The sequence below is a fragment of the Xiphophorus hellerii genome, chromosome 9, assembly GCF_003331165.1.
Source record: "Xiphophorus hellerii strain 12219 chromosome 9, Xiphophorus_hellerii-4.1, whole genome shotgun sequence".
NCBI lineage: Eukaryota > Metazoa > Chordata > Actinopteri > Cyprinodontiformes > Poeciliidae > Xiphophorus > Xiphophorus hellerii.
The window spans coordinates 29,614,434-29,638,799 of NC_045680.1; the positions used below are offsets into that span (position 1 = coordinate 29,614,434).

At 38.9% G+C, this 24,366-nt stretch overlaps 2 protein-coding genes and 1 long non-coding RNA gene across 6 annotated transcripts in view; 2 read left to right on the plus strand and 1 right to left on the minus strand.

The window, feature by feature from the left end:
- eps15l1a (epidermal growth factor receptor pathway substrate 15-like 1a) overlaps window positions 1-9,260 on the plus strand; it is a 138,560-nt gene extending 129,300 nt beyond the window's left edge. For 2 of the 4 annotated variants that reach the window (XM_032572523.1, XM_032572522.1), the window contains exons 25-26: window positions 5,723-5,739; window positions 8,610-9,260. In XM_032572523.1, the coding sequence (XP_032428414.1) occupies window positions 5,723-5,739; window positions 8,610-8,679 (87 nt within the window). In that variant the 3' untranslated portion in view covers window positions 8,680-9,260. The remainder of the gene's footprint in view (window positions 1-5,722; window positions 5,740-8,609) is intronic. The other 2 variants (XM_032572526.1, XM_032572525.1) reach the window with 1 other exon arrangement.
- The window catches only part of LOC116726052 (uncharacterized), a 591,833-nt gene that overhangs the window by 565,082 nt on the left and 2,385 nt on the right, over window positions 1-24,366 (plus strand). The gene's annotated exons all lie outside the window — the stretch shown is intronic.
- LOC116726077 (uncharacterized) lies at window positions 593-23,465 on the minus strand. The gene is made up of 2 exons (XR_004340537.1): window positions 21,777-23,465; window positions 593-1,038 (listed from the first exon to the last, which is right to left on the minus strand). It is a non-coding gene; the product is annotated as an uncharacterized LOC116726077 (long non-coding RNA).

A 24,366-nucleotide genomic window follows, 5' to 3' on the forward strand; every position in this document is an offset into this window, starting at 1 on the left:
TGCTGTGCAACCCTGGATGGTCCAGATGGACGCAGTAGTAGATTGGTGGTGGATGGCCACCACCAATTCCAAGGAGGTGGTGGAGTCATTTTTTGGGCTGAAATCATGGGGAAAGAGCTGGTCGACCCCTTCAGAGTCCCTGAAGGTGTGAAAATGACCTTAGCAAAGTACATGGACTTTCTGACTGATCACTTTCTTTATGGTTCAAAAAGAAGAGCCGTACCTTCAGTAGCAAAATCATCTTCATGCATGACAATGCACCATCTCATGCTGCAAGGAATACCACTGTGTCATTGGCTGCTATGGGCATAAAAGGGGAGAAACTCATGGTGTGGTCACCATCCTCCTCTGACCTCTGACCTCAACCCTATTGAGAACCTTTGGAGTTTCCTCAAGCAGAAGATCTGAGGGTGGAATGCAGTTCATATCAAAACAGCAGCTCTGGGAAGGTATTCTGACATCCTGCAAAGAAATTCAAGCAGAAACTCTCCACAAACTCACAAGTTCAATGGATGCAAGAATTATGCTGTGATATCAAAGAAGGTCCTATGTTAACATGGAACTCGGTCTGTTAAGATGTTTTTGAATATAAGAATATAAGAACTTTGGAGAAATGTTCCATGTGCAATGAGCTGACAAATGGAGTGATTTTTTGAGTGAATACTGTAATTTCTGGACTATTACATGTCATAAGCCACAAACAAGTATGGCTTAACATAATATTTATACAGAAAGATATTTTTAATGAAATACGTACTGGTAGCATACAAATATATACCGTAAATGCTTTTTCCTAACTATTGCTGTAACATGGCTGCTTAAAGCAAAAGGAAAAATAATTGATTGTGCTCCTCGTCTAACTCCTGCACACTAAAACCACCAAAGTCGTCTTCTTTGGTGTCAGAGTTGAACAGCCTCACACACACTTCCTAAGTCTCTCTTTCGTTGCCTCTCTCAACATTACTTTTGTTTTGAGGTAAATTTGCTCTTGGACTTCTGCTGTCCTCTTCATCTCACAGCTGTCCAGCCTTTTGAAACCTGTTGGTAAAAAGAGGTGTATTAGCTGTATCACCGCAAATAATCAAAGCATGTGAAAAAGTATTGGCTTATAGTTAAAAAATAACAGCCTTAACAAACTGTAGCTTGGATGGGGCCCAAACTTAACTGACATATACAACAATTGTTAAAGATGAAGACGCATCTTTCCACAGGTTCGTGCTGAGACAGATCAAAGACGAGTCAGCAGTCTTGTCTTTGAAAGTCAACCAACGAAACTTTAATAAAATGCTAAAGATGTCTTTCAGAAATCAGAGAGAAAAAAATGCATACAAAGATTCACTCAGATCTGGTATATATTCTGATCACCCGCAGTTACATTTAAGCCACACCTTACGCTGCAAAACAACCCGCTTCTGGAATATTACCGCTCCATGTGCTTGCGTAACTAATGATGGTTGGTTACTTTTAACAGTTTTGGTTTTATGAATCATACTTCCTAAAAAGGAGTTGTTATTTCTGAGATTCTGCAACTCCAGGTGCAAATTCTCTGGTTTCTTCGAGCTGACTAGCGCAGGAATGTGCAAACCTAATATTCCAGAACCGCAGAGCTGCGATATCATGATATCATTATGGCAAATTATACTCAGTTAATTAATATAAGCTTCAATAACTGCAACATATTGTAATAAAAGACAAAATATAATCCCACACCAGCCTATACATTGCTCACGACCCTGCAGGCTGGCAGCCAAACAGCATTGTGGATGAAACAAGCTATTTTTGTTTTAAGGTTTAGGAAGTTGCTTTTTATAGAAGTTATCATTTGTAATGCATTAAATGTTTTGGGAACTATACACCAACATAGTACTACAACAAATACTACAAATAAAAATGCATGCAAGCTTTTGCACACACCAGAGTATTTTAGGGAAGTTTACATTTCAGATATTATATGGGATGTTTTTTTTCTTGCTTCTTAATATTACTGACTGTAGAATTTTCTAACATGGCAGTATCACCACTCAACTGTCAGCCCTTTTGTTTGTTGACCCTGCATGAACTTGCTGTGTATATGTGGATGCAGGGGTGTATGTTGGCGTGTGTATGTGTGGGTGTGTACTTAGTGATCAGTGTGCCTCTTTGTTCTTTTTTTTAACAAACTTTTAAGTTCTTGCAATAGAGCTTCCAGCACGCATCTAAACCGCTACGGCTGAAAATCTGGCCCCTGAATGTTTCTTTATTTAATGTGATAGGCACGTTTCTTGACACTCAAGGACACGACAAAATACACATAAAAATGTTTATAAAATCAACCTTAATAAAGGGTGACAACTTTACAGAGTAGAAAAGTATTTGTTATTCATTAACATTACTTATTTCAAATAGATTAAATAAGTACATCTACATGATAATACTTATGTAATGTAAAAAAAATATTGAACAAAGGTTGAAGTAAAATTACCGCAGCAACTTAGCTTAGAGTAGAGTTGGCTCCTTTGGATTAATTGTCATTATGTCATATTCATTACATCTAAAAAACATATCTCCAAAATTCTTCATTTTACACAATAGGAATGCGCAATAAATCATATATGGTAGAGACGATAGAAATTTAAAATAGAACTCCACAGTCTACCGGCTAACTGAGGTAATGCTTGTTGATGACGTAACGACTGACATCAAGACAGAGCAAGCGGGAAGCAGCATGGTTTGGCAGTGCAAAGCAAGAGGTTGTTAAAAAGGCAAAAACATTAATTATATGGACCTGGATCGGGAACACACGGTCAGACAGTGGGAAATCAGGAGCGCATGCAGGATTGGTGCAACCCCCGCCGGGACCCACACAAGGTAAAACTCCACAAGGTAAAGACCAATGGACTCTGCTTTTTACCCTCCTGCCGTCTTAGCAATGCTCAGGAGGAGAAAGGCAGATGTCATGGTCAGACAGCGGGAAAGCACCATGAGACAAAGTGACAGACTGACGGTCTTTCTGAAACCACAAGCATAATACAAGAAACCTCGTAGAAGCGCACAGTGTAAAAAACAGAGTAAAAAACGTGGGATTTAAATTCAAATTCAATTCAGAAATGACACCATCTCTTAAATACCAAACGTGTTACTCGTCAAAAATGACACGTGCACTTTGAATGCAGACGCTTGACGTTTTGCTCCACACCTAACATTCCGCGCATTCAGTCTATGTGGAGGCGCATCTGATGTGTCAAAATTGCTCTAACTGTTGTTTTCCGTTGCCGGCCTCAGACCCGCTTGAGTGCTTGATGCTTCAAACCCTCCAAATGCTTCAAATTGCACCGCAGCAGACATGTGAAACGCACAGTGTAAAAAAACGGACCCTTGACGCGTCCTGGAAACATTCAGAGACTGTGTTTATATTCACATAGACTAAATGTAAACCAGACGCGGCTGATGCTCAAAATGTGTTTGGTGTGAACGCAGCATTAGACCACGGATGGATTAAACAGTAAAACCAGAAGCAGAAAAACCTAAATACAAGCAATTTGCCAGGACCCAATGAAATGAGATTTTTAAAGGAAGACCTGGTAATGATAGGTAGCAGCATAAAACAAAACCATTACAAACATTACATACAAATAACATATGCTGTCCATAACGAGTGTTAGTTTTAACACATACATACAAATAAATACATTCTACTCAATAAGTGTGTGATTTTTTTTTTGTTTCCATTGTAAGTTTTACACAATTCATATTACGATATACTGTATATACTGTTGCATAAAAAGGGCACAACATATTTGAGGACACAGGCAAAAATGAGGGTTCAAAAAAATTATTTTATTTTTAAACTATTGAACTTTTCTTTTGGTTCAGCTGCTTTGATTTTCTATGGAGAAAAAAAGAGAGTTAAATATCCTCAATTCCCTGTGTCCCAAAAAAAGAGAGGATGGGCGTGCCATGGTTGCGTAGGGGTTAGCGCGACCCATATTTGGAGGCCTTGAGTCCTCGACGCGGCCGTCGCGGGTTCGACTCCCGGACCCGACAACATTTGCCGCATGTCTTCCCCCCTCTCCTTCCCCATTTCCTGTCAGCCTACTATCATATAAGTAGGCATATAACCCCCTGGAGGGGTTAAAAAAAAAAAAGAGGATGAAACAAAACCCCAAAAGTATTAACAGAAAGTTGGACCTGGTGAGCTGATCAAAAAGAACAAAACGGTACAGCAGGGGGCCAACTCTATACAGGGCCGTCAAAGCCCCTACTAGTACCGGACTAAAGCAAAAAAAAAGAATCTACTGCAAAGAAAGAATCGAAAACAGGACAACCATTGTGATTTCACCAGGCCAAAATCACAACCAAAGCAGCAAACAAACAAAGGCTAACAAAAATACCGCATGGCAGGCTGGAGATGTCGGCCGCGGGCTACAGCTACTGGACACATCCTCGGTGGAGGCGGAGCCAGCGGAAGGGCAGATCTCTCCACATGTCGAAACCCAGCCTATTCATAGACGGGCCAACAGCGCCACAAATGAACCAAATCAAGTTAATTACAAAAAAGGAATTATGCAAACTCCAAAATAGATTTAAAAAGCCATTCAACTAAATTCAATACAGAAAACAATCTAGAAAAATAAATAAAACTATAATGTGCCCGAAGCACATAACAGTACTGTCAACTTAATTCTATGCCATATCACATATCCCTAATACCCAATCACTTTCCTGTCTTCTCTTCCATTTGGTTGTTCAATTAAAACTGTGAAAGTTATATAAGCCATATTTTTAAACAATTTCGCACAAACCCTTGATAGTAATTTAATTACTATTAATTGATTAATTTCTTATACATGTAGGAATTAATTCCAAGGTTCTTATGTGTCAAGACTCAAAAATCATTTTGGCACTTATGCTAGACCAATCATTTAATTGTTTTCTTCTGGAATCTAAATCCCTTAGATTGTCTAAGAGACAACTTTAATTGTTTTTTAGTGCTCATATGTGCTACATAATAAGTGTGAATATGCATTTCTTTGTCTGTTACTGCCAGAAATTAACCATCTGTTTTGGAAGCAGGAAGGGCTGGATATTATTTTGCCGTCTTTTATTAAACCATTTTAGTGAAACAGCATTCTTGTAATTCAATACTGGCAGTAAAGAAAAAAAAAGTTGGAGGACATTTTTATTATTACTTATTTAAATAGATTCCACATATCACCCATACTGTGTGAGCATGACACAGCTCGCACAGCTGTGTGTTACTTATCTTATAAGATAAGAAGCCCCTAAAGATAAGAAAAAATATCTTTGAATTAATAGATTTTAATCAATATGTTATTTGTGGTGACACTTTTTAATCGGTGCCACAGTAGACATGCTATATTAATTTTTCTTTTTAGAGAGGACATTCTCCCTGATTTTTTTAATTAGATTATTTCTACTTAAAGGGGTCATTGATTGTTGTGTTTCCACTTAGTTTCATTTTCATAGCACCACTTGTAGTTGCTAACATTGTAGGTAGCAGTAGTTTAGTTAGTAGTTTATTAGGTGTAGTTTTGAAAACCTCTTGTTTAAAGCAAGTGGAGTTGCTTTCAGAATGAAACTCAATTTCAGATAGTATTTAAAAGATGTTGATTTCTATTCCTTTTTCATGTCTGTGTGTCAGTGAGAAATGCAAATAGTTAAATCTGGTAACTTGACTGATGCTTGGTTTTTAATTTGTATGTGTTCTTTGCGCCTCTAACAGGACCTGATAAAGTCAAGGTAAGAAATTGAGCACACAGAGAGATTCACATAAAACTAGTTTTTAATCAGAATTGCTTTTTAATATTTAAGTATATATCAGATGTATGATAAACAAAGAGCAGAAAGAAAAATAAGCAAAAAATTAAACATTGAGGATATTTATAAAACCAATATCAATCAGATAACTTTTACAAAATGAACAAAGAGTATCCCATTTTAACATGGAACCGGCTGCAGTTAGCAGTTGTTTTTCATGGGTTTGTTTTGTACAACCTTCATAAAGTGCTCCACCCCCCAAAAAAACTATACAGCATTATTCTTACAATTCAGCTGCTCTAATTTATGGACGTTAGGAAATGTGGTATTTAAAGTTGTTTTTCTGTAGGAATATAAAGTATGGTCATTTACATTCTGGTCTTCTGATCAAGTACTCTGTGTCAACCATTTCTTTTTCACAGAAAAATCATTTTTATTCATTTCAATGTATTTACATAGTATCAGTTCCCAACACACATCATACCTCTAAAGCAGGGGTCACCAACACGGCGCCCGCGGGCGCCCTGTCGCCCAAGGGGACATTGTCAGTCGCCACGGAGCAAGTTCTAAAAATACCCATTGTCAGTAGGGAGCACTGCCTAAAAAATTTTTATTTAAATGTTTTTACATTGAAGTAATAACATTTGTTTATATTTAGTTTTAAAAAAGGAAATTATAAAAACATTTAAAATAAATTGCTTTATGTATAAAACTTTCCTACTTTTAAAGTTCAGAATTATACGCAGACGCCTGCAGGATTTTTTCGGAGGGCAGCGGCGCCTGCAGCTGTACGGCTGGACCCACTTTGGTACCTGGAGTTCCTTTAAAAAAGAAAAGATTAACTTCTGGAATTTTTATTGTCTAACCCTCTTTACTTTTAGCAAAATTGTGGAGGAAAAAAAACTCTTTTGTGTCAAAACATGATGTACGTAGCGAGTCTGTGGGGGTCAAAGGGCACATCAAAGCCTAAATGTTACTGGTCAGTTTACTTTTGTTTATTTGGCGGCTTGGTGCTTTTGCTGTAAGCTAAAAATGAATGAGCGGAGTTTGATCCCACGCGTAGTTCTAACAGTGGTTGTTTGGATCCCGGCTGAGTTATTTTACCGTCTGCGGTTCTGGCGGGTCACCAGGTGGCAGACATCTGCCACTCCTACTGAGCGTCTCAGACTGCGGGTTAAACGAGTAGAAATTAAATCTCCTTCTTCTCTGGACGTCTGACACCTGAACCTGAATCAACATCCGATCTGTCTAACTTTTTTTCCCCCCGACATCTGCTGGTGTCAGCCAACAGGTGACCCGTCAGCTTTTCAGTTTGTGAAACCACATAAAGGCTAATAAACCGGCGACCCGTCAGAACCCGTCAGTAAAAAGCTCAGGCGGAATCTTAGAACAACCGGAGGAGCTCGTTCATTTTTAGCTCACAGAAAAAGCGCCAAACTGCCAAATTAACAAAAGTAAACTGACCAATAAGATTTAGCCTTTTGTGTGCCCTTTGACCCCAACAGACTCGCACTACATACAAGATGTTTTGATACAAAATATCTTTTTTTTCTCCACAATTGTGTTAATAGTAAAGAGGGTTAGATAATAAAACATACAATAACTATTCTTTACTTTTTTTATTTAAAGGAAAATCTAAAGGTACTCACAGTGCGTACAGCAGGAGGCGCTGCTGCAACAATCCATACTCAAAGTTACTTTGAGTATGAGTAAATCATGACATTTTTAATACAAAGTTGACATTATTCAAAATGTCTTTGTTATGACAACTTGACAGTAACCAAGAAATCGTGATCTGACATAAATTTGTTATAAAAGTATTACTGATTAAACTTTAAAAATGATGTAGCTTTATGTTATGAAAGCTAAAGTTAGGGTTAGGGTTCATCAAGACTTATGGACAAGTAAAGTTGAGTATCATAAGCATAACAGTGAAAATGTATCCCATGCTGTTTGATGATTTTACCAATTGGAAGCATATAAACTGGAAACTTTGATCAAGCACTAAACCTTGTGTTTCTCTACAAGAAGCCCTTTAATTGAATCCATCAACCATGTTGTGTTCCCTGGATCACTGCAAGCCTTTCTAAGAGAACAATATGATCAACTATATCAAGAAGCATCACTGAGAAGAAAAGAGCAGAAATAAATTTACTATCTGAGGCCATGTAAATATCATTAGTAACTTTCATCAGTGCTGTCAGGCAGCACTGTCTGCCTTTTCACAAATCGATGTTCTTATTTTAGAATGTGATGGTTGGAAAAAAATGCACTAAATCTCACAAACTGAGCACATTATCAGATTATTGTTGCGCAAAGTTTCTGGTAAATTATTGTTCTATTCAGTTGGAATCATATTTGTCTTAATGAGATTTGCTTTTTTTAGGTTACTTTTTTATCTGTTTGTTTGTGGAGAGTGTACCACTGTAATGGGTTTGGTATAGTATAGTACAGAAGCTACAAAAATAACACATCACTTAAAGTATTTTAGGCATATATACAAAGTGGAAGAGCTTATAAAATGTATACATTTTTGATCATTTTCAATAAACATGCTATCATGCTTCTGGTTCATAGTTTTACATTTGGAGTTTTTAGAGATGTAACTATTACTATGTAATATAATGTGCTATTTAATGTATTATTATTATTATTATTATTATTATTATTATTATTAACTAGTTATTTTATAAAGCATCTGATTTACCAAATGTTAGTTAAACTTGTAATAATACAAGCATTATTACAAGTTATATACTTAGGAATTTAAAAACAACACTTTTTCTTGCTAAAATAAATGGAACTTGACCAGTGCTTATGTCTTAAAAGGATTTATGTCTCTCTTTTTCCAGTTTGGTAACGAAGCTCAGCAACTTGAATGGGCCAAGCGAGAGAGTGAGCGGGCAGAGCGAGATCGACTGAAAAGGCTCAGGCAACAGGAACAGGAGGACCTGGAGCTGGCCATTGCCCTTAGCAAGGCAGAGATGTCTAATGCATGACATCTAAATCTAACATGCATCTAACTCAGATGACATTATAATATGAACACCCCTACACACCCACACACACACCCACACACACAACCTTGCACCACCATACTTAACAAATAGCTGCAAAACTTGTTTGGATGCATGACAAAAAAGTGATTTAATATATGACATGAGGAAGAGGAACTTTTGAAGGATGTATACACTGCGTATTAATTACCACTTTAGTTCTGGATATCAAGACTGATACATTAACAAAGTCAAGCAGACAAAACAATTTACCAGGATTTGAGTCTACAGCAGCTCTTTTTCTGGTACTTTCACAATGTGAAAAAACAGCCTGTCAGTTCATCTGGAATTGAGCAACAAAGAAGCTAACAAAGATGTAGATTTGTGTCAAACTCAAAAGGAGAGTGTTTTCTCTTCTAACATTTGATAGAATTTGGCATTTAGTTTTTGTGCATAATGCCATAAAAAAGGGATTTAACAAGAAAATAGGGTTTAAGAAAATTAGATGATTACTAATAACAGTAAGACATAACCAAGAGGAGAGATATCAAGATTTGAAGGACTCTAAAATCTTTATCTGATATACAGAAATGAGGTAGATATTCATTTTTCACTCTGTTTTTAGAGTGCTTTCAAAATAGCTTGATAGTCCTCTTTGTGCCACACAAAACTAGCACAGGATCTCAAGCAAGACAGAATTGTTCAGAAATTCCAAAGTACCAGAGCTCTCTAGGGACATAAGGGGTTGAAATCAGTTATTTCCATACAGCTGTGGAGGACTGCAAGGCACAAACCCAAACTGAGTTGGGCACAAGCCAGCCAGGTTGGGTTTGTGCCCAGGCCCAATCTCAATCCCAGCCTCAGGCCCAACTCAGGTTGGGCTTGTGCCTTGCTGTCCTCCAAAGCTCCAAAACTTGTGAGAGGACACCACAAGGAAAGTCCTGCCCAAAGACACAATGACTGAGAAGGACAGAGCAGCGGTCAGACCTGTGTTGTCCCTCCCACAGGTTATAAGGCAAACTCATACCTTCTGAGACACCATTCCCCAATCCCAAACATTTCCTGATTTAGATCAAATATATTTGTATTTGTATTGTATAAGATTTTATTCATTATTTTTTTAAATTCAAAATTCAGCAAACATTGTAATATTTGGTAGAATTGCTGTGTAAACTATACACAGGGTCAACGCTAGTAGATTCTGTTTTGTTAGTATGACAAGGATGAGGCAGGAGGTTAACATGTACTTTACATGTACATGTACTTTACTTCACATCACAACTTCCACATATATATTGGTTAATATGTTACACGTCAAGATAACTGTACATAACATCTCCCCCTTTTGAGGAAGAGAAAAGGAAATAATCCGTCATCAGTTGAGATCAGAGCTTTGTGATTATCACAACTTTGTTGTTCTATATATTTTTACTCTATTTGCCCTAAGCTTTAAATTTTTGGGTTGATGTTTGATAAGTCACTTTAATAATTCCGCATAATATTCTTCCCTCACGTTGTTATTTTTTGGGATGTGCCCGAGTTCAGCCCATCTTTCACATCTTTGTGACAAGAAGAGGCTAACCTAAACAGTCACAGTAATTTTTTGACTGGCTTTTAGTCGAGTATTGAGAAATGTAAAGTTCAACATAGAGCTGGCACTATTTTGGGATGCTGTTCTCAGGCTTACAAGTTAATGCAACAATGGCAAAACACTTAGACACAGTTGGATCAGAGAACAGAACATGTCTCCAAAAATAAGGCATTTGTTCCAGAGCTCATTTGTAAAAACTATATTCTCACTGTTCCTCGTCAGGTGGATTTTCAGCCCATGAAAGTCCACCTGATGATGGTATAGAACTTGTTTTGTCTTCACAAGGTTTTTGCTTTTATTCTGTGGTTGCAACACATGTTCATCTTTGGGACACAGAACCTCCTATGATGGTCGGGATATTTCCATGCTGTACTTGCATTAATGTTTGCTAAGAGAAAAAATTCACTTTCAGGCACCTAGAAATAAGTGATGGATAAACCAGACAAAGTGGGGTCCAGAATTCTCATACTGTATATCTTGAAGAATTTTTTTTAGATTTTATCATAATGCTACACAAGTATGATGTGTGCTTGAAGTGATGCCAATATCCACAAGGTGAGAGGCAGAGTAACAGTTTTTTCAGTCTGAACTCCTGACTCTGAAAGAGCAGTAAAAAAAAACTTTTTTGAGAATTTTTTTCTTTACTCTGGTGTTTAGCAAATAAAAATAATTTTGGTAAAAAAGGAACTGTTTAGTCTGATTTAACAACAGAAATTAAAAGGGGGGAATTGTTTTGCATCTCTTTGAATGTAAATATCTGGTTTCAACTGTATATTGATTCCAGCTTGGCTGCATCTTGGAACCATCCCAGAACAAGTTGGGACATCAAAGCTGCAAACATTTGTCAGCTCGATCATGCCCTTCACCCACAGAGTGTATTTATAAACAGCGGCCAACCTCCTGAACCCCAATCACCACCCTGAGGATGACTCTCATCCCTGCAAAGGACTCAAGATATCTGGCTTTCTCTACTGAACATTATGCGTGTGACCCACAAAAAATGTTCCACACGGGACTTTCCTCAAGCCTGGAGCTTTCCTCTTCACACTCCTAAGTATTGCATTCCAGGGTATGTTCTTTGGCAGTATTTGTTCTTTTTTTGTTTTTCTGAGTAAACAAAGTGTGCATACCTCAACAAGTGCTACCCTTTCATCAGAGTTGTGACTTTTTTGCAGGAACTTATATTAGTTTGTTTATGTGCTGTATAACTTGCTGCATTGAAATTACTACAACAAATAGTCCAGGGACTGGAAATTCCGTCTGAGGCGTTTTCAGATTGTTCGATATCAGAAAAGCACTATTTTGGTTCTTTTGGTGATACCGTGTAATATCAGGAAAACATGCAACAATATGGTGAATGTTGCAATAATGATGTGATTTGCAATGAAAATACAACCATTTGAAATATTACCATTTTTTGTTCACAACAGTTCTAGACCCCCAAATAATGGGTCCATTCAGTCCAGTGGGTTAGGGTCTGATTCTGGGAAAGAAAAAAAAATCTATTTCAAGGTTTGGAAAGGTTTTGGTTTCCAGTGATTTCTGAGTTTTGGCATCAGAATGTATCATGAATTACCTTTCCAACTCATTACCTTTTAAATCATTTTCTGCTGCATGCAACAAATGTCACAAAATACATTACTGGGGTAGGGAGTCTGAATGCATGGTTATTCAATAATTAGCTCAATTTCAAGCAGTTCCTGACAGTATGTGTATTATGTGATATATATTGTTCAGATCGACTAGGTAGGCATTAGGGATGGTATGTAAAAATGCTATGGTTCCATGGTATATACAAAAATGTAAAACAGAAGTATGTAATTTCAACCTTTTGACAAAATAAGCACTCTCTGGTTTTTATATTCTACTAAGCTTACTTTCCTACAATACTGGTTAATTTCAGTTTTGGCTTTAATTTACCTCAAAATATGCTAAGCTAACTTACTACAGTGAAGAATATGAATTGAAATCATTTTGGTGAGAGATGATGAGGAGACCAAACACACCTAGAAGTGTTCAGGTTGTGTCTGGTCTGATAAGTGAACAGCAACCTCAAAAGAAGGTTTTATTATTTACTTTACACAGCAATATCTTTGTTTATTATTTAGCTATATATTTACCCCATGATGATACAAATGCATGATTTGAATTTTTTGCTTTTATTAATTATTTGTGTCCTGCAAATCACATTATTTCTCGCAGCTAGCGGCGTTCTTCATCGACGCACGAGCCGAGTGATCCACCGCTAAGATAAAGCCAGACTTACAGTGGGTATGGAAAGTATTCAGACCCCTTTAAATTTTTCACTCTTTTATTGTAGTCATTTTTCATATTATTTCTCATGAATGTGCAAGTAATTCATGAGAATTATTTTTTTTTTCCATTTTGACAGAAAAAAACAACAAAAATTTAGAATTTTTTTTTACAAATGTATTAAAAAAACAAACAAACTGACATATCACACAGTCATAAGTATTCAGACCCTTTGCTCTTAGACTTATTTAGTAGAAGCACCCTTTGAGCTAGTACAGTCTTGAGTCTCCTTGGGAACAATGCCACAAGCTTTTCACACCTGGATTTGGGAATCCTCTGCCATTCTTCCTTGCAGTTCCTCTCGAGCTCCCTCCGGTTGGATGGTGAACGTTGGTGGAGCCATTTTCGGGTCTCTCCAGAAATGTTTAGTTGGATTTAGGTCAGGGCTCTGGCTGGGCCAGTCAAAAATGGTCTCAGAGTTGTTCTGAAGCCACTCCTTTGTTATTTTAGCTGTATGCTTTGGGTCATTGTCTTGTTGGAAGGTGAACCTTCGGCCAAGTCTGAGGTCCTCAGCAATCTGGAAGAGGTTTTCTTTCAGGATATCTCTGTACTTGGTCGTATTCATCTTTCCTTCAGTTGCAACCAGTCGTCCTGTCCCTGCAGCTGAAAAGCATCCCATAGCATGATGCTGCCACCACCATGTTTCACTGTTGGGATTGTATTGGGCAGGTGATGAGCAGTGCCTGGTTTTCTCCACACATACTGGTTAGAATTAACGCCAGAAAGTTCAATCTTCATCTCATCCAACCAGAGAGTCTTATTTCTCAAAGTCTGGGAGTCTTTCATGTGTTTTTTGGCAAACACTATAAGAGCTTTTGATGTGTCTTGCACTGAGGAGATTCTCCCGTTGGGCCACTCTGCCATAAAGCCCCGACTGGTGGAGGGCTGCGGTGATAGTTGACTTTGTGGAACTTTCTCCCATCTCTCTACTGCATCTCTGGAGCTCAGCCACAGTGATCTTTGCCTTCTTCTTTGCCTCTCTCACTAAGGCTCTTTAGCTGGACCGTCAGATTTAGGAAGCGTTCTGCTCATCCCAAGCTTCTTCCATTGAAGGATAATGACGGCCACTGTGCTCTTAAGAATCTTAGGAACAAGGCATAGAATTGTGTCTTGCAGAGCTCACTGGGCAGTTCCTTCCACCTCATGATTCTCATTTGCTCTGACCTGCACTGTGAACTGTGAGGTCTTACGTGTGCCTTTCCTAATCAAGTCCAATCAGTTTAATTAAACACATCTGGACTCCTTAGAAGGAGCAAAATCTCGAGGAGGATTGGAAGTAATGGACTGCATGCGTGTTAAATATGAGTGTGTGAATACTTATGGCCACATATGTTATGGCCATAATACCGTAACTGTAAAACAGTTTTTCTTTTTTGATAAATTTGAATTTTTTTTTTTACAGTTCTAGTTTTTATCTGTCAAAATGGGATTAGTGTACATTTATGAGAAATAATATCAACTTTTTGATTTTAGCAAATCGCTGCAAAGAAACAGAACATTTTAAAGGGGTCTGAATACTTTCCATAACCATTGTGTATAGCACTTTTCAACCCTCAAAGGGCTCTCAAATAAGTTTTACAATGAAATCAGTCAATCCCATTCACACAAACATTCACACGCTGATGACAGAAAGCTACTGGATTGTAACCACAGCTGTCCTGAAGCAGTCTGACAGAAGTCATGTTTTATTGTTATTGTTGGTCATAGCTGTGCCTTCTGATCAGCGCTAGCAGGCGAGGCGTTCATTAGAATGGTACAGTTTTTTATTCTCAACATATGAAGCTTATAATAGAAATTTGGTCACTAATTAGTGACCAGAGTTAGTGGGGTCCACAATTCTCATCTTCCTGTTTGAGTTTCCTGATGCAGGTCCTCAGACATCATAGTGTGTCTTATGAATCAGAAAACACGTTGCTGGGCATTTTTACCATCAACACTTGTGAAAGATGCTACTGGCTGACTGAGCAATAGATCAGTAAGACACACCTTTTTGACTAACTGACTGCTGTAAAGGTATCAAGTGTTGAGAGATTTAAGAGATATAACATGGGGAGTAAAACTAAATTTAAACCTTCACACATCTGGTCAGAAGCCACTTAAAATGTGTCTTAATATTTGTGAAAAAAAGTACAGTACTTTAAACCTATTGAGTGGTTTTTGTCCTCAAAGTCATCACAAAGCTGATGTGTTGTAACCAAATTCTGATATGGTAAAAATGGTTAGCTATACATTTATATATTTGCATAGCCATATTGTCTTTTGTGGTTAATTTCAGTTTTTGTTGTATTTTATTTTAAATTATGCTGCTTGCCAGCTGAGCTAACTTATTGACCAGCAGTGAACTAAACTGTATTTTGTACTTGAATGCTCAGTGTTTGCATTTTTTTCGTCCTTGCTGATTGTGCTGTCTGAGTCCGATGTTCACCTGTACGCAGTTTACAGGAGGAATGTCATTTTGTCCAATACTGAGTGGTATGTTTGAGCTTTCAGAAGGATTGCATCACATTGTGACCTTGAGAACATCATTGAGTCTTTACTGAGACATTCTGCTACGTAGAAACATAAATTGTCTTTTGCAGATTGTGTATCATTTGATCTCAAGTTTTTCTCATGGTCATAATCTGGTATGACAAAAGGATAAAATAAAGGTAAAAATTAACTTATGCATACCATTTATTAAAACTGTGAACTTGCACCTCCAAATTGTTGGAGTTTCAAAACAAAAACTGAAATTAATGTTACATGTTTTATTGTTATTGTTGGTCATAGCTACTAATTACTAATAAACAGAAACATAAAGAGACTAATAGTAACTATCAAGCATTTAAACAGATAACATCTTTTGCTGTATGGCATATGTAGAAATTGTTGAAGAAATTAAATGTTACTGAACATTTTAAATGTCTATAAGATGCTTTGCCATGTTTGCAGTGCTGCCTGTTTATTTTTTAAGTTACTTTAGCACAGCTTCCATAATGAACTCTTCTTCAGTTTTTCCTGTTTATCTGCTGCTTATGCAAAATACAACCAAACAACAAGCTTTTTACCTTTGTACCAGAGAATGTCAAAGGTTCTTGGACATACTTGCCCTATTACAGAGAGTTTTAAATTTTTGACTCCAGCTCACTGTTACAAATGGCAGCCATTATTCTTAAAGTGACGGCTAAAGGGGATGGGCTGAGTCTGTCTGCAGCGTTATTGTGTGAAAGTGTGATTACTTGGGTTGCTTGCTAAGCAGCTTAGTTTATAGTATGATGTGAATAAATATCTTTAAAAAATAATTTTTAAATATATAAAATGATTTAACAATCATTGAATATTGATTATTTGACAACCCTATGTGTATCTATACATATACAATAGAAGAAAAACAATAGAAGACAAAAGTCTTCTATTGTTTTTCAGCCTATTTCCTAAAAACTATTTATTTGTGTGACCTCAGACCTGCTTTCTTGTAAAAATCCAATATTATCTTTTTATTCTGCTTAAGTTGCATATTAGTTTGTTTGTTGAAATTAATTTGGTTGTTTGGTAAAATACATCAATGTATGTGTTGTCTGAGAATAAGTTTTCTTGATAGAAAAACAAAATGGTAAACAGTTCTTCCTGGTTACTCCTATATTTAAAAACATAGAAAAAGGCTTGATCATTTTGACTTGATAACACCAGAGAAGAACAATGTTTTGATATTATACTGCTGTTTTTTTAGTTTTCTTGTAGATTTTTTTGACCAACCTGCTTCAGAAAAAAAAAAAAAACAACATTTTAGGGTTAAAGCAAAAATTCCAGTATTCTTAATTTTTCCAGCTATTATGCTAACATTATGTCAGTACCTTTAAATATTAGTGCCCTCTGTGTACTACTATCATTATTCTACCATTCTATCATTACTGGGCCGTTCTTTCCTTTGTTCCTACATTGTTTTATCATCAAAAACCATAATATAAACCATTATATTTGATATAAATATAAAAGTTTGCAGTGCTGCCTGTTTATTTTTCAGTTTCAGTTATATATTTTATTATATAAGATATAATAAAATATAATGGTTTTATATTTATGTATTTGTGATTGGTTTTTTTAAGTGGGGGTGTGCTTGTGTGTGTGTGTTGTACACACATTCAGGTGTTTTCAGGTGTTGTGTTTGCTTCAAATTCTTGCAGACCCTCCACACCATAACAATGACTTTTGGAATCTACTAAAACTTTACTACACTTAAATATCCACACATTCAAAAAATTACAATAAGATGACAAATGAAGATTAAAAAAAAACAACACGGTTTTATTTCAAATTCTTTAAAGTACGTTTAATGTACAATGCTCACATTTGTATCCTCTGAAGTAGACTTGATCATTTTTGATTTATTTTTCAAAAATGTTCTTTACAATGGGGATAAAAAAGTTGAGTTGTCTTTTTTAAGATGCATTCTGTGTTTGTATGTGAAGATTGGCTGAAGGTAAATGGTTAGAATAGTTAGGTTTACTTTGAAGACATAATTATTTTTTCCTCTGTGCAAAATAGAATAAATATTTAAGTTAAAGGAACTTAGAATGTTGTTTAATTTGTGCTGTACTTTGTATTTGTATTTTAACAGGTTTATAGTATTGAAGATTTTTTTTTTTTTTTAAATTATAAAATGTAAAAATTCCATCTGAAATGATCTATTTTTTCATACAAAATGATTACAAATTTAAGAACAAATTTAAGAGCAATTTGTTTCACTATCTCTCTTCCACAAACCTTTTAACCTAAATATTCTCTAAGAACACGCAGACAACCCGTCAACAGCAATGGCCTCCCTGAAGAACCAAGAAACATATCAAATAATAGATCAGATTTGTAGCAGGCAGACTATAGACAGAGCGTAACTAATTTGAACAACGCAGCAGGACAAAACCCAGCTCCAGATTCTTCAAATGACATGTTGAAATATGTAATCGCTGTGGCAGCTTTTGGAACGTTGTTTGCAGCCCTTAAGAACTGTTGGATAAGATTTAATTTTTCTGGACGGTTTGTTTTGAACATTGGCAAGCTTGCATCTGGTATGACAGTATTAGGAATCTTAGCAAGGTTAGTCAGAAGGTAAAATCTGAGAAAACCTATACTTGAAAGACTTAAGCCCAGTTCACACTACACAACAATTTTTCCTTGATTTTAACTCACTGACTCTTCTGAGAGGGAGGGAGCCCTGGCGGTCCGATCCTCGGTTGCAGAAGCTGGCTCTTGGAACATGGAATGTCACCTCTCTGGTGGGGAAGGAGCTAGTGTGTTAGGTTGAGAGGTTCCGGCTAGAAATAGTCGGTCTCACTTCGACGCATGGTTCTGGTTCTGGAACCAGCCTCCTTGAGAGGGCCTGGACATACTTCCACTCTGGAGTTGCCCACAGTGAGAGGCGTCGGGCAGGAGTGGGCATACTTGTTGCTCCCCATCTCGGCGCCTGTACATTGGGGTTTACCCCGGTGAACGAGAGGGTAGCCTCCCTCCGCCTACGGGTGAAGGGACGGGTTCTGCTTGGCCACAGTTTGATGATCGACTTTGTCATTGTTTTGTCGGATCTGCGGCTGCATGTCTCCGACGATCGGGTGAAGAGAGGTGCGCAGCTTTCCACTGACCACTACCTGGTGGTGAGTTGGCTCCGGTGTTGGGGGAGATTCTGCGATCCTTCTCCATTGTCGAGGCAGCTTATCGGAGCTGCGGCTGCAACGTTGTCGGTGCCTGTCGCGGCGGCAACCCTCGAACTCATTTATAGACACCTTCAGTGAGAGATTCTGTCAGGCTGTAGAAGGAGTGCTATCACGCCTTTTTGGCCTGTGAGACTCCAGAAGCAGCTGATGGGTACCGGAGAGGGAAGTGGCATGCAGCTTGGGTGGTTGCTGAGTCAAAAACTCGGGCGTGGGAGGAGTTTGGAGAGGCCATGGACAAAGACTTCCGTACGGCTTCGAGGCAATTCTGGTCCACCATCCGGCGTCTCAGGAGGGTGAAGCAGTGCAGCACCAACACTGTTTATAGTGGGGATGGTGTGCTGCTGACCTCTACTCGGGATGTTGTGGGCAGAATATTTTGAAGACCTCCTCGATTCCATCAACATGCCTTCCATTGAGGATGCTGAGTCTGGGGACTCTGGTTTGGGCTCTCCAATCTCTGGGGACGAGGTCACCGAGGTGATTAAATAGCTCCTCGGTGGCAAGGCCCCGGGGGTGGATGAGGTCCGCCCGGAGTTCCTTACGGCTCTGGTGTTGTAGGGTTGTGTTGGCTGACTCGACTCTGCAATATTGCATGGACATCGGGGGAAGTTCCCCTGGATTGGCAGACTGGGGTGGTGGTCCCCCTGTTCAAAAAGGGGGACCGGAGGGTGTGCTCCAATTATAGGGGGGTCACACTCTTAAACCTCCCTGGCAAGGTCTATTCAGGGGTTCTGGAGAGGAGAGTCCGTTGGATAGAAGAACCTCAGATTCAGGAAGAGCAGTGTGGTTTTTGTCCTGGTCATGGAACACTGGACCAGCTCTACACCCTCGGCAGGGTCCTGGAGGGTGCATGGGAGTTCACCCAACCGGTCTACATGTGTTTTGTGGACTTGGAGAAGGCGCTCAACCGTGTCCCTTGGGGAGCCATGTGAGGGGTTCTCCAGAGTATGAGGTGCCGGGCCCTTTGAGATGGGCTGTCAGGTTCCTGTCTTTCCGGTGAGAGTTGGACTCCACCAGGGCTGCCCTTTGTCACCCATTCTGTTCATTACAGAATGGACAGAATTTCTAGGCACCGCTAAGGTGTTGAGGGGATCCGATTTGGTGGCCTTAGGATCACATCTCTGCTTTTTGCGGATGATATGGTCCTATTGGCTTCATCAGGTTGTGATCTGCAGCTCTCGCTGGAGCGATTTGCAGCAGAGTGTGAAGCGGCCGGGATGAGGATCAGTGCCTCCAAATCCGAGGCCATGGTCTTGAGCCAGAAAAGGGTAGAGTGCCTTCTCCGGGTTGGGGGAGGGGGATGTCCTGCCACAAGTGGAGGAGTTCAAGTATCTCAGGATCTTGTTCATGAATGAGGGAAGAAAGGAGCGGGAGATCGACAGGCGCACCGTCTACTGTGAAGCGGGCACTGTACCGGTCTGTCATGGTGAAGAGAGAGCTGAGTCAAAAAGCGAAGCTCTCGATTTACCGATCGATCTACGTTCCCACCCTCATCTATGGTCATGAGCTTTGGATCATGACCGACAGAACGAGGTCACGGATACAAGTGGCTGAAATGGGTTTTCTCTGCAGGGTGGCTGGGCTCTCCCTTAGAGATAGGGTGAGAAGCTCAATCATCCGGGAGGAACTCAGAATAGAGCTGCTGCTCCTTCACGTCGAGAGGGGCTAGTTGAGGTGGCTCGGGCATCTGGTCAGGATGCCTCCTGGACGCCTCACTGGTGAGGCGTTCCGGGCACTTCCCACCGGGAGGAGGCCCCGGGGAAGACCCAGGACACGCTGGAGGGACTATGTCTCTGAGCTGGCCTGGGAACGCCTTGGAAATCTACAGTATAGTTAAAATTTTGCATTGATTTCCTTAACAGTGTTATAAATCATTATGAACATTAATTTCTAAAAAATAAATTCCATATTATTCTACAAAGTAAATAAAACATTTAAAAAGCATTTAAACTGTTTTATTAACCTTCTTAACTGTAAAACACTAATAATAAAGATTTCATGTTTTAGTCTGCTCGATTATTCTATAAATATCTATTCATTCTCGTAAGCACGGTAAAGTTTTTTTCGTTTTTCCTAAACTTGCTGTGAAACTGAAAGGGAGGGGTGATAATGGTGAGCGTTTATTGGAAACTAAAGGCGGAAACAAATCCAGCAGGTGGGAGGAACTAGGAGGTGTCAGTCTCAGACAGGTCATAGGTCAACTGTATGCAGTCCTACTTTCTCCTTACACTGTTAGAATTCACACTGAGCAAACTATAATTTTGGTTGTCAAAGTATCAAAAACTAAAAAGATCTCAAATCATCTCATGCAATATTCCTTTATAAACTTAAGTTTCTGAATCAATCAGTTACTAATTTTCAGTCTAGTAAACCATGCTTATTAAACACATAGCAGACAAACAAACATTCACTCCAACATGAAACAGACACAAACAAACCTTGGGCACCATCAGAATTATGGAGTCAGTCAAAATTTCATCACAGTCAAAAATGTCCAGTCAGTCCTCGTTGTGTTTATTTTTCTTAAATTGTAATTACCGAATTTATTAAAATTGTCTTTCTTTTAACAACATATTTTAATGTTTGAATTCAATGGCAATATAAATGATCATGTTTTAAGGTTTATCCATTCAAAAGAGATCTCAATATAATTTAGGTGCACAGCAACAAATTGATTATGTTCCTGCTGAAGCACTTCATTAATTAAAAAAAACAGATTTTGTTAGTTCCAGGAAAACAAAAGGTCTTTTTAATTGCTCTAAAGTCAAATTTATCACAGCTGTAATTTATAAGAATTTTCTTCTGTTCAGTTTAAATGCAACCAAATATATGGTATACCAAAATATTATAATCACTGCAGTATTAATGATCTTTAATTCTTAGTACTAAAAAATATTTTGTTTATTTTGTATTATTTATGTAACTACAGCATAGATTTTCAAAAATGGAGAAAAACTTTTTTTTACCCTCAAATGTTTTCAAAATGTTTAGAAGTCAAGGGACACTGTTATTTTATGTAGGACCACTTAATAATTCTCATCGATAACGTTGTATTCACTGTCTGTGTCTACAACGATTCAGCTTTTAAATTATTTATTTATTTATTTTAAAGCATTTATTTCAAAACCATTTTTTCCTAGAATGTTCTCTACCTGTTTTACTTGTTATATTTCAATGGCATAATTTTGTTAGTTCATTGCAGAACTAAAGTTATTGCAATTTCCCTTCACAGTTTCTCAATCTATGGCTCATGGACCCTTAAAGGATCTTTAGTATTGGTCCTTCTGTCAGCGTTAATAGTCATTCTTCTTTTTCTCGCTAAAGAATTTCTAAATGTTAACAGGGTAAGTAGCAAGCAGTCTTTGTTGCAGTGGCAGTTGGGGTGTGTGTGTGTGTGTGTGTGTGTCACTGCTGTGTGTGTGTATAACTTACCTTAAACATCTCTTTTCGCTCCTCTCGCTGCCCTCTTGGTGTCGCTGCAGTGAAATCCTCCAAATCTCTCTCCTCTGGCTCCCAGTCAGTCCAACTGGTTCTGGCATTGGATCTTTGGGTTGTCCAGATTGTCCCCCAGTCAATGTCCATGTTGTCCACAGATGAAACAAGCATCAAACAGTTCAGAGTCTTCTTCTCTCACAGCTCTGAAGCTTTGTTTAGCTTTTCTTACTGGACCTGATACCTGTCCAGTATCAGGACAGCAGACCAGCGGAAGTTGTTAAAGCTCAGTCGCACACAGTATTCAGTCCAAATGTCCACCAGGAGACCGACAGTTGTCCCCTGAATGGAAATGTTTCATCAGTTCTCCAGTGTCAAAAAAATTAGGATCAACAGACACTAAAGTGCCTGGAGGTGATGTAGGTTTTCTTGATCTTCTTGATTCTCTGGATCTTCTCGGTCACTTTCATCTGGTCCATGGGAGGACATGTTTGAGGAGTTGAGGTCAGAGGTCAGATGCACTGCAGTGAGGCTCAGACAGAGGGAAAGAGAAGAAGCAAGTAGAAATTGATTAGGCTTGTTTTATTGGGAGGCTGGGAGTTGTTTTCTTTGTTTTTTCTATACATATGTATTTATGACTCTTATTTTAATCTTTTGCAAGTTCATATAGTTTTAGTCATTTATTATCCATCCAGATTATGGCTCCCGTTTGTGGAATGTTTTGTCAGAGAATCCTGATGTCATGATCTGTGTTTTTCTGTGTTTATTTCAAGTTTTCTGTGTCTCTGTGTTGTTCTGTTCTCCCCTCGATTACTCCCAGGTGTTTCTCGTTCCCTAATTACCTCCTGTGTATTTAGTGTCACCTGTGTGTTTGTCGGGTCCTCGTCTCATTCTGACTTCTAGTCTGTCATCTTTGTACCCAGTCTGTCGTCTCGTCCATTTGTGTAACGGTTGCTACCGGCGTTGAGCCCTGGCTTCCGCTCAGCCGTGCTGCCCGTTGGTTGGACTGTGTTTGCTGGACATTCATTATTAAAATCATTTTTTATCGCATCCTGGGTCTACAGCGTCTGCCTCACCACCTCAACGCCACCATTTCTTGACACCTGAGGGCTAATTGTTTTTACAGTTCTTTGAGCTGCTTTTAGTAAGAAAAGGTTCCTCAATTGATTGATCCTTTTAGGGAATGAAATCATTTGTTTATGCAAATACGCAAAAAGAACAAACACTTTTTTTTTTCAAACATATTAAGGCCTGTAATTTATCCACAAAAGATTTATGTTCAGTATTTTTATTCTTTATTCGTTTTCTCCTGCTTTTTTTTTCAATATTTCATTATCATATAGTCAAACAATTCACCCTGAGGAGGAGATTGTGTTCTGGAGCCATGTAGACCCATTCTTCCTGAATTGGGTGGGATTTCCTCTTTCGACAGCAAACGTCTTCGTAGAATCCAACAAATCAGCTTTTTGGTCGCTCTGCCGCTTAATCCTCTAAGAGGGGCCTTTATTTCCGATAAAGGTCTTTAGGATTCGCTAAAGGTTTAGTTCCCTCGATTTAGAAATCCAAAACTCAAGAAAATACCTTCCTTATTTACTGATAGGACTCTAACCTAGAAACCCGTAGTTCCTTTAACCCAGTTTAGGACTCGAACCCAAACAATTGGAGGGACTCTAACCCACCATCCTTTATATATATAAAAAAATTCCCTTCTCACCCACCGCGGGTGGTTCTTATCCTCTGAGCTCGGGTCCTCTACCAGAGGCCTGGGAGCTTGAGGGTTCTGCGCAGTATCTTGGCTGTGCCAAGGACTGCACATTTCTGGACTGAGATGTCTGATGTTGTTCCTGGGATCTGTTGTAGCCATTGGTCCAGTTTGGGGGTGACTGCCCCGAGGGCCCCGATGACCACAGGCACCACTGTGGTCTTCACCTTCCAGGCCCTCTCCAGTTCCTCCCTGAGGCCCTGGTATTTCTCTAGTTTCTCGTGCTCCTTTTTCCTGATGTTGCAGTCGCTTGGTATTGCTACATCTATCACAACGGCTTTCCTCTGTTGTTTATCCACTACGACAATGTCTGGTTGGTTCGCCATTACCATTTTGTCTGTCTGGATCTGGAAGTCCCACAGGATCTTAGCTCTGGCGTTCTCCGCCACCTTTGGGGGTGTTTCCCACTTTGATCTCGGGGTTTCCAGTCCATATTCTGCACAGATGTTTCTGTACACTATGCCTGCAACTTGGTTATGTCGTTCCATGTATGCTTTCCCTGCCAGTATCTTGCACCCTGCTGTTATGTGCTGGACTGTCTCAGGGGCCTCCTTGCACAACCTACACCTTGGGTCTTGTCTGGTGTGGTATATCTGGGCCTCTATTGCTCTGGTGTTTAGGGCCTGTTCCTGGGCGGCCAGGATGAGGGCCTCTGTGCTGTCCTTGAGTCCAGCTTTTTCCAGCCATTGGTAGGATTTACTGATATCAGCCACTTGGGTTATTTGCTGGTGGTACATCCCATGTAGGGGCTTGTCCTGCCATGATGGTATCTCTGGCACCTCAACCTCCGTTCCCTGTTGTCTGAGATATTCACTGAGCACATTGTCT